At 26.3% G+C, this 10,429-nt stretch overlaps 1 protein-coding gene and 1 non-coding gene across 2 annotated transcripts; both read right to left on the bottom strand.

Annotated features, from left to right (window-relative positions):
* Nucleotides 1-775: 775 nt before the first annotated feature.
* LOC109801873 (putative glutamine amidotransferase GAT1_2.1) lies at nucleotides 776-3,158 on the bottom strand. Its single transcript, XM_020363023.3, has 4 exons — nucleotides 2,906-3,158; nucleotides 1,768-2,498; nucleotides 1,465-1,671; nucleotides 776-1,285 (listed from the first exon to the last, which is right to left on the bottom strand). The coding sequence occupies exons 1-4, from the start codon at nucleotides 2,991-2,993 to the stop codon at nucleotides 1,034-1,036; spliced, it is 1,278 nt and encodes a 425-aa protein (XP_020218612.1). The 5' UTR covers nucleotides 2,994-3,158; the 3' UTR covers nucleotides 776-1,033.
* Nucleotides 3,159-8,652: 5,494 nt separating this feature from the next.
* Nucleotides 8,653-8,728, bottom strand: TRNAV-CAC (transfer RNA valine (anticodon CAC)). The gene has a single exon. It is a non-coding gene; the product is annotated as a tRNA-Val (tRNA).
* Between the last annotated feature and the right edge of the window lie 1,701 nt (nucleotides 8,729-10,429).

Below are 10,429 nucleotides of genomic sequence, written 5' to 3'. Positions count from 1 at the left end.
TTAAAATATATACTAAAATATGAATACATTGATTACCTTTAAATTGTTGTTTAATTTTAACAAAATTTGACATATATGATCTAAGAGATATGAACTTTCAATCTAACAGTTGAATTTTTAAAATTCACATTTAATATAAAGTTATTAAGCGATGTAACACTTAGTAAAAGTTACACCGGTATCGTTTGAACTCTCCTTATATATATATATATATATATATCAACTATAATGTTATGAGAAACGTATTCAAGGGTGCCTTGACTCTTTGGATTTTTTTTAATAAAATAGTATTTATTATACAAAATATATAATTATATTTTAAATTTAGTTAAAATTTTATATATATATATATATATATATCTTATATTATTAATGATTTTATTATTTAAAAGAATAATATTCACATGTTATATAAATAATGTAATATATTTAACAATTAAATTTAATATTTATTTTAATATATTATTTAAAAAAAATCTGCCTCTTAAATGGTGTTCACGATCTATCCCTGATTGTTATTAATAAATTTTGCGAATTACATGTAGGGACGATCGTAAATCAAATTTATAAAAAGTTTAAATTGAACTGGACCAATTTATTTTATAAAAGTGAATTAGTTAATAAATTCATTTTTTATAAATTGATTATTGGTTCAATGTTTTAAAAATGTGGATCGAACTTTTTTCAATTTGATTTTTTTTTTTTCACACTCCTAATAAGTGTATTATGCATGTATGAATATACTAATATACTACAATAAGATACAACTATAATATTTTCAAATAATTTTTTTTGTCTTAATCACTGCTCGTAACATCTGCCTTTTGAATTTTTTTTTCCAAAAGCTAGTAGCTATCTGCTCTTTACACAGGTGATAGATGTACCCAAAACATACAGAATATTAGTAAAAGACTCAAACTCAACTTTTCCCCTAACCATCATTGAGTGAGTATGACAAAGAAAGGTGCAAATCTAACTAGCAACAATAACAAATGTTGCATGGTCAATGCATGATAAGCCAAGGAAAAAAAAATCATGAACCGGAGTCATTGACAAGGCCATGTATCTTTCTATCCAATACTTCTGAGCAAATCTGGCCCATAGTATGATAGAAAGACAAAAGTTCAGACAACTGTTCCATTGACATTTTCTCCATTACCTTTCTTGCCATTTTTTCTCTTTCCTCATTCAGCTTCAATCTCTCTATGTAGGACCCTGCATTTCTAACCGTTGCACCCATTTGCTTTAACCTATTCTCTTGCTGCACACTCAAGGCTGTGTTGGACTGCAAATTTTAAACATAAATCAATACAGAGAAGAAGAAAAAAGTGATAACTAACTAGCACATATTCCTTAAACAAGGTAAAATGATGAATTTACACCTCATGCTAGTAGAAATGGTATCTAAATCAATACAAATAGTAGAAAAAGAAACACTTATAAAATTGTATATAAATTTTGTACCTCAAGAAATTCTGCCCCGGCTTCAAGTTCAGACACTTTGGTGGCGTTGGTTCCACGGCCAGCGTTGTAGAGGTTTTTTGCAAGTGAGAAACTACGCACTATAATCTTCCTTTTGTTTTCCATTTCCTTGTTAAGCTTAACAGGCTTTTGGATGGATGCCAAGTTGTTCAACTTCTTCTGATAAGCAACAACTGCCTTTACAAATTCCTGCATAGTTTCCATCAAATCACAAATGCATGTTAACTCAACTAGCCAATGCATAACACCAAAATACATCTCCAAAGGAATTTAACATTTTCATACCTTATAAGCAAAGGGGCATCCTGGGTAATCAAATTCATCAGAATCAGGCTTCCTCATACGCTCAGGGTGAAACTGCAATCCCATAATGAACTTACCCTCTTCTGGATTATAAGCATCAGGGTCATAAAACCCTTCAATCAAACCATCAGAGGCAAAAGCCATGGGCACAAAACGTTGTGCCAATCTCTTTACCCCTTGGTGGTGGTAGCTATTAACCCGAATATCCATTTTCCCTTCTTCCAAAGAATCCTTAAACCAATGATGCAAAGGGGTGTTTTCAACCACTTCCACATCGTGCCTATGCCCATCATAATCATCATAGTTTATGTGCATCACCCTCTGGCTCTCGAGGCACTTAACTGAAAGCTCCTTCCCTATGTCCTGGTAAAGGGTACCCCCACATGCAACATTCAGGATCTGTGAGCCCCTGCAGATTCCCAAATAGGGAATGTTCCTCTCGAGACATAGCTTGGCGAGGCTCAACTCGATTGAATCTTTCTCTTTGTCAATGGCTGTGTCACTTGCGTGAAGCCTTCTAATCTCTTCCAATTCCTCTTGTGATAGACCCGACGTGTCTTCCTCGTACCATGAGGGATCAATGTCCTCTCCTTCACAGAGAAGCACACCGTGGATTGGCTCGAAGCTATCCAACAACATGTGCACCCCGGAAACACGAGGAACAATCACGGGCACCGCGCCATACCCTACTATAAGATCAAGGTGATATTCACCTGAAAATGAAAGAGTCACATAATTAATAACATGTTTGATCAACAAAATTAAAAAGGGTCATGAATCATGATTCATGCACATGATTGGAAAATAATTAAAGGAATTTCACAATTGCACTACCACAACAAGAAGAAAGCCTTATGACTATGTGAGTTTAATTTTTTTGTAGATCTAGATCAGGTATACCCTGATGAAAGTTCCGATAAATATTTTTCTATATATACATACCAGAGATCAAACTTCTAATAATATAGTTAAAGGAGAAAGTTGTTTATCAATCATATCACACTGATATGTGGGTGAGATCACGTATAATTATTGGTAGTCATTTATCATAAGATTTGTCTTTGAATTGCACTATTGCACTGAAGGGTTTGAAGGAAAAGGAGGAAGATGAGATACGTACCAACGAAATCAACGAACTTGTTCTTGCGAACGCTTCGTCTAGAAACGATTAGAACGCGAGGGAGAATGACGGAGAGATCGGTGGACATTGTATGAGAATGAGGTTAGTTTTGAAGAAAGTATATTGTGTAGGTTATGATGGGGCTTTTTGAAGCACTATTTATACATTAAGTTATTGGATATGGATAAGGATTAGGGAATAGGGGAATAAGGAAGAGGGATTGATGAGCAATGATGAAAGGTGGGTGAGTTACAACTATGGATATATACTGAGAGAAACAACGTTGGAGTCGCAGAGGCACAGAAAAACTAGCAAACATTTTCGTGGCTCCGCGTATGATCCACGTTTACATACCTTTCAGTTTCCTTATTACTTAAATATTTAAATACTACCTTTTTAAAGTTTATTCAGGCATCAATTAGGTTAACACGTTTTAAAAAAAAATGTTTTGACTGTTGACTTAAACTTCGGAGGCTGTGTGTTTGATGGTGCCAAACTAGAGTCTTGATTTAGTTTTTTCTTAAGGCAGTATAGGGGGTTATGATAAGATTTTGTTGTCTACATGATAAGTTTGTTAATTTTATAATATCATATTTTTATCTTATTTTATTTAATGTTTAAGTCTTTAGCATGTGTTAAAAAATATAATTAATATTTTAGATTTTTTTTATATTAATTAGATTTTCCCTTAATATCTTAAAAACAATTCTATTATTATACTTTTTTATATCACTTCATAATAAATTTAAGGATATAATTGAAAAATACTTGATATTTTATATTGATATTATAAATGCTTAAATGTATTTTTAGTCTTTCAAATATAACTGTTGTACAATTTTAATTTCTTAAATTTTATTTGAGCTAGTTTAACAAGTATTGCAATCGTGTAATATTGTTCTCTTATATAAATATTTACCTATTTAAATTATATATTAGTAATTTTAATAATAATAAATATATATTTAATACATGAATGAAAAATTATAATACATATAATTTAAGTAGGTCAAAAATTGAATAATTATAATACTTAAAAGACTAAAATCTTACAATTATAATATTTGAGAGACTAAAATTATTTAATTAAAATATATAAAATATTTTTAATAAAAATCATCTTTTAAAATTAATAAAGTCACTTCCAATTGAGTTAATCGATATCATGATCCTACCTTATTAATTTAATCATTTAAAAAAAAAAAAACACATCCACAACCTATCATCCTTTTTTTTTACCCTTCAAAAAAAAAGTATTAAAAGCTATATACATAAGTATTTCATCCATATCTAAATATTTAATCCACTAACATATTCAGGATTTTAACTCAAAATTGACAAACTGAAACAATATTATATTGTTTGTTGGTATTATCTATTGATTTAATTAAATATATTTTTATATTTTCCTTAATAACCAAGGGAATTTAAATTCATAATTAACCTTTTTCAAGGGGTGGAGCAAGCTATTCATTAATAGGATTTTTATTTATTAAGGAAATATCTTATCCGTTGCAATAATATATCATTATTAATCAATACATTGGTCTTGTCTTGTGTATGGATTTATATCGTAAAATAACATATCACACTTTTCTGAATGATTCATTCCATATATTATAATTACATAAAATATTAATTATGGTACATAGCCATGTGTTATGTGAGTTGATAATTTAAAAATACATATTTTATTAATGAAGAACAAGTTAACAGGAAAGGAGGCCTATTCCAAGCAAATGGATGTCATATATATATATATATATATATATCTTTAATTTTTATAGAAACATACAAAATATTTGTCTCCCATTAATGAATGTTAAAGAAAAACTTGAATATAATTAAACCTTACAAATAAAATAATTTCATTTTTATCAACTTGTTAGAATAATGGGGTCGGTATGGTATACAGTGGTGCAAGACATACATGCACTTGGTTATAGTACTATAAATTTAATAGAACAGGAACGTGATTAAAATTATAGACATAGATGAGGATTTATCTGGTGCAGTACTCATCCAGTTTAGTTAATTAGATTCGATTTTTTAAGTCTTTGCTTTGTTATATAATTGCTATTTGAGCAATGTTTTTCTCATCAACAGCTTAACTATGTTGACCACTCCCTTATTAAAAGGGGAAGAAAAACGATAATAACATATAGGTTGGCAATGATACCTTTTGCTTCGTCACTGCCTACGCAATAACTTCATCCTATAAATATTATACATTCATTAGTAATTAATCATCACTCATGACAATATATAATATTAATGTTATTTAGATGCTTTAGAAGATTAGAGTGGTGTCTTTAATTTGTAACATATTTTTTTAAAGCAAATGTCTGACAATTAGTTAAGAAATTAAAGCTGATTTTTTTTAATAAAAATGATATTTATACACTCCACTGTATTTTTTTAATATATTTACGATGGGATTTCCAATTTTCAATAAAAATATTCTATTCACTAATAATGATTATTTAATTAGTATTCTAAAAAATACTACTTTGAAAATTAATTTTGACCCATTAGTTTGATAGGTCGAACCGAGGATTGATCCGAAAGTTAGCAAAAATAAGTTGTTTGAAAATCTATTAGAGTTAGTCAAAAATCAGTTGAAACAGTATAAAATCTGTTTTAAAGATCCGGTTTGAACATGACCTATTTAAAATAATGTTTTTATTTAGTTTAAAATATTTTTAATAAAATAAAACAATTATTTAATAAAATTATAAATTAAAATAAATCATTTTATCAATTATTTTTAAAACTTTTGTAAAGAATATAATTTAGTCAATTGTGTTAATTTACAATCAACTCTCATATATTAAATACAAATTTTTATCTTAGGCAATAATATTTTTAGAGATTTTTTTTAAAGAAAGATTTTTAGAGATTTTTTAACTTGTTGTCTAATTATATTTTCATTTATCATAATTATTCAGATATTAAATTTAAAATTTTAAAATAAATTATCATAAATCAAAATAATATTATGCTATAATATAAATTATTTATCATGAATCTAAAATATAATTTATATATTAAAAATATTTTATTTATATAAATTATATTCAAATATAATATTTATTTATATATATAATTTATTATAAATTATAATTATATATAATAAATAAATAACTTATACGTGTTAAATCGATTTTTATATATTAAACACAAATCCATCTCTTTTAAAGATTTTGTTTTAATGAGAATTTTTAAACAATTTTTAATTTCTTATTTAATTTAATTTTTATTTATTAAAATTATTTAAGAAATAAATTTTTAATTTTTAAAATAAACTATCATAAATAAAAATAACATTATACTATAATATAAATTATTTATCATAAATGAAAAATATAATTAGTATATTTATAAATATTTATTTATATAAATTTTAAATATAATTTATATATTAAAAATAATATTTGTTTTTATATATAACATTTATTATAAAATTTAAATATATATAATAAATATTTAACTTGTGTATTACAAATGTTAAAATATTAATTTTTAATATCTTTATTTTTGTAATCTATATTATATAAATTTGATACTTTTTTATTTTAGATGTAAACTTATTATTTATAATAGAAATTGTTATATTTTATTAAAATTTGAATTTAAATACTATATTATACTTAATTTAGATTTTTATATATACATTAAATATTAAAAACTTATAAATAATGCTTTATTTTTACTTTTTATATTTATTTATTTAATATTATTTTTTATTAATAATATTTATACTTATTATTTTATTAATATTGACTTAACTATGATTAAAACTTTATTAAATTTTAAATTAATATCTAAATTAATTTAACAGTTGATTCAATTTTAAAAATATTATTAGAAAAGATACATATTGGTAAGATTTTTTTTCTTCCAATACTTTATGAAAAATATTAAATAAAAAACTAATATTATTTAATATCTCCTACTACAAAAATAATACTAAACATTATTTGTATTTTTTTTTTGGTAGATAAACATTATTTGTATTAATAAAAACAATATCATTTAATTTATAGTTTATCAATAAAAACAATACTAAACATTAACATTATTTGTATTAGTGCAACTAATTGTTTAATAGAAATTAAACTATTCCCTTAAAAAAAATAAAGAAATTAAACTATTAAAAGAAACGCGTGAGTTTATAATAACAATATGTATATTATATTAATTTATTTTTTCCCAACAAAAATTGGTCCGAATAGAATTCAAATCTCATAAAATGTGAGTTTAAATTCCACTAACAACGTAAAAATATAATAAATAAAATTTAAATATTATTTTAATTAGTCATAAGATTTTACTTGAGGACTTAAATGAATCCCGAGACTACGTACATACACAATCTTTCTAAATTCTAATATTATAATCTATTTTTTAACATAAAAACCTTAATTAAAATAAAACACTAAATAAATAATAATCATCAAAGGTGGCAATATATAATAACAGTTGCAATCAAAATGAAGATGATAATGTTGATTATAATTAATAATTTTCATCATAATAATAGTTGTCTCAACCATGTTACCATAAATTAAATTTATAGTCGTGTTTTATAAAAAAGTGTCTATCACACGCTTTTTTATATGAATTAAGAAAAATTAATAATATAAAAAATAATTTTATAAAATTAACTTTATTATTAATATTTTTTACTCCAACAAATCATGCAATTACAGTTAACTACATAAAACAAATTAATGTAAAATAATAATTTAGAGTCGAATATAGGTCACATATATATGTGACACTAAAGAAGTCCAGCACTAATTCACTTGAAAAGATAATTAATATTACACTAAAAAAGTAAAATGATACTTATTTTAAAATTTAATTAATTATTTTTATTAAATGATAATTATTATGGAACATAAATAGTATATCATATTATTATTTTTAAGATTTTGTTATACTCACAATAGACTTTAGAAGTTTGCTAAATTTTTATTTGATCTTTTTAAAATCTTAAAATTACTGATATATTAAACTAGGCATCGCAACGAGGCGGAACGGGGCGATTTTTACATTTCCCGTCCCCGCCTCCACAGATTTAAATTACCCCGTTCTTGTTTTTACTTTTTTTTTCTTCTTTTAAATAAATATGAACAAATTTAAAAAATAAAAGAAAAATAAAATAATATAAATTTTTATATATAGATATTTTTAATTTTGGTTTATATATATATAAATAATTTTTTAATTATATTATTAGGGAAGGGCAGGAGCAATAACATCCCAGTCCTCGTCCCCCTCCCCGATTTTATTAATCAGAAAAATTCAAACCCGGTAAACACAGATTTTTCCCGTCCAAATCAGAGCGTGTTCAGACGAGTACCTACTAAGATGGGTTAAATTACCATGTCTATATCAAACTAATTAAAATACTTAAAAAAGCTTGAGATTCTCCAACTTCATTTCTACCCACACAATGAAAGCACACATTTAATTTACTAAAAAAATTATTTGCAATACATTCTTTAACGTACTTTTTTAAATACAATTTTAAATACATTTTTTTATTATTATCTAAAAAATATTAAAAATCATTAATTTTTGTGAGACCGACTTCTTTTTTTTTTTTCCAATTTACATTCATGATGTTGTATTTTTTTTTATAATAAATTATGTTCAAAAATAAAAAATGCCTTATTATACTCCTAGTCTTATAATTAGATGATGGGATCAAAGTTTAGAAGTTAATTTTAAAAAACTAAAATCGCTGAGCCCGGGTTCGAACCGGGGACCTCTAGTGTGTGAGACTAGCGTGATAACCAACTACACCACCCAGACATGCTAAATTTTGTGATTCCTTTGTTCAAACTATTTTTATCTAATTACAAGGTGGTCCTAGTTTTTTTTCTTTCCCACGAAACGCCCACCTGTTCTACTGTTTGTCAAATTATCGATTGTGCCAATTCAATTATTAATTGGATTTTCATCACATGGAAATTTAATCATTATTTCCTCTTATGTTTCACTGTTTTTTTTTTTTTTTTACCGGAATTTGTCAAAGATGAATCTTCACTATAGCCTACTGGCCCGTACAGAATTCTAATTTTAATTATCTCTTTAATACATAATAAAGTATATGTTCTAATATGAATCTACATGAATAAATTCATATACACATGTGAATTTCATTAACAATATTTAACTTTTTTAACAAATTAAGTTAAACCATGTTACTAATTTTTCTGTAACTTTTTTTCTATAATCATTAAATGTCTATAACTAAATGGTCATGAACAATGCACAGGCGAATATAATACCACATTATTTCCTTATTTATAGTCCTTAAAACACCATATTACACATAAATCCCTAGATACAACGTGTATACTAGTGTATACACCATATTCATATCTCTAGAGACGAGGCAACACGTCCAAATTCTTAGACATACTTAGACTGAATAATATTCTTACAAAGCTCAATTCACATACAAAAATAACAAACATAAAACTTCTCTACACAGATATTCAATCAGAATTTACTCTATTATTACATCATATTAATGAATCGAATGATGTAATAAGATGGTTAAAATTCTCTTGAATATCTGTATCAAAATGTTTTACGTATAATAAAAACTCAATATAGAACTTGAGTTTTTTTCAACGTTACTTGGGTATATAAATTAAACTCTTGATATATATTTGACACACTTTATATTAACAAGATGGGATGGCAACGCCACAAGCAGAAGCAACTCTTTTGGCACCAGGAGAGCTAACATAGGCCTTGAAGCTAGGGTTTTTGAGGTATCCACACAAGCATGGCTTTTGCTGCTTCAGCTTCTGACAACAAGTAGTAGAGGGAGGAGCGTTGGAAGAGATTGCTGCAAGACAAGAGCTCAACTCTGTTGGAGTGCAATTCACAGCCTCAGCCATGGGCCCCACCTCAACCAGAACCAGTGCCACCACCATCACTATAGCTACACCACACTTCATCATTCTCTTCACTCAACACAATGTTTGTTGATCTGAAAAATGTGCTTGTGTTGTGGCAGTTTATATAATGAGAGTGGAGCGGTGGATATTGTCTGGTTCCAATGAATAATGATGGTTTCTGTGGGTGGAAAGTAAATGCCCAATGTCCCCACAATGGAATGGGAGTTGGGGATGATATTGTTTTGCATTAACTCCTCTGCAATATGTGGCAATAACTAGTGGTGTATCAACACTTGAATTTAATGTAATACACCTACTTTTTAATTATATGCAGGGTCACCTGCCGATCGATGTGAAAGTACTAGTATTTATTTTAGAAGGGTGTGCCCACAATAAGTTTTTTAACCTAAAACTTCATACAAAATTAATGAAGGAAAGAGGAAAAATATTAAATATTTTTAAAAGGTAAAATTCATATTTCTAGTAGATACTTATTTTATTCCTCATTTAATGATGTCAATGTGACACTCTTAATATTTTCTTAATTATGTACTGTTATTGGATTTAACTTCTGATCTACACTTTAACTATTTTATCAACA

This window comes from Cajanus cajan, chromosome 4, assembly GCF_000230855.2.
Source record: "Cajanus cajan strain Asha chromosome 4, NIPB_CcT2T_4, whole genome shotgun sequence".
In the NCBI taxonomy this organism is placed as follows: Eukaryota; Viridiplantae; Streptophyta; class Magnoliopsida; order Fabales; family Fabaceae; genus Cajanus; species Cajanus cajan.
This window is presented reverse-complemented; position numbering and strand designations above follow the sequence as displayed.

Coding starts and splice junctions, on each gene's coding strand:
- LOC109801873 (XM_020363023.3), bottom strand. CDS start 2,993: ATGTCCACCGATCTCTCCGTCATTCTCCCTCGCGTTCTAATCGTTTCT. Junction 2,499..2,905: donor CAAGTTCGTTGATTTCGTTG/GTACGTATCTCA, acceptor TTTCATTTTCAG/GTGAATATCACCTTGATCTT. Junction 1,286..1,464: donor CCGGGGCAGAATTTCTTGAG/GTACAAAATTTA, acceptor TAAAATTTGCAG/TCCAACACAGCCTTGAGTGT.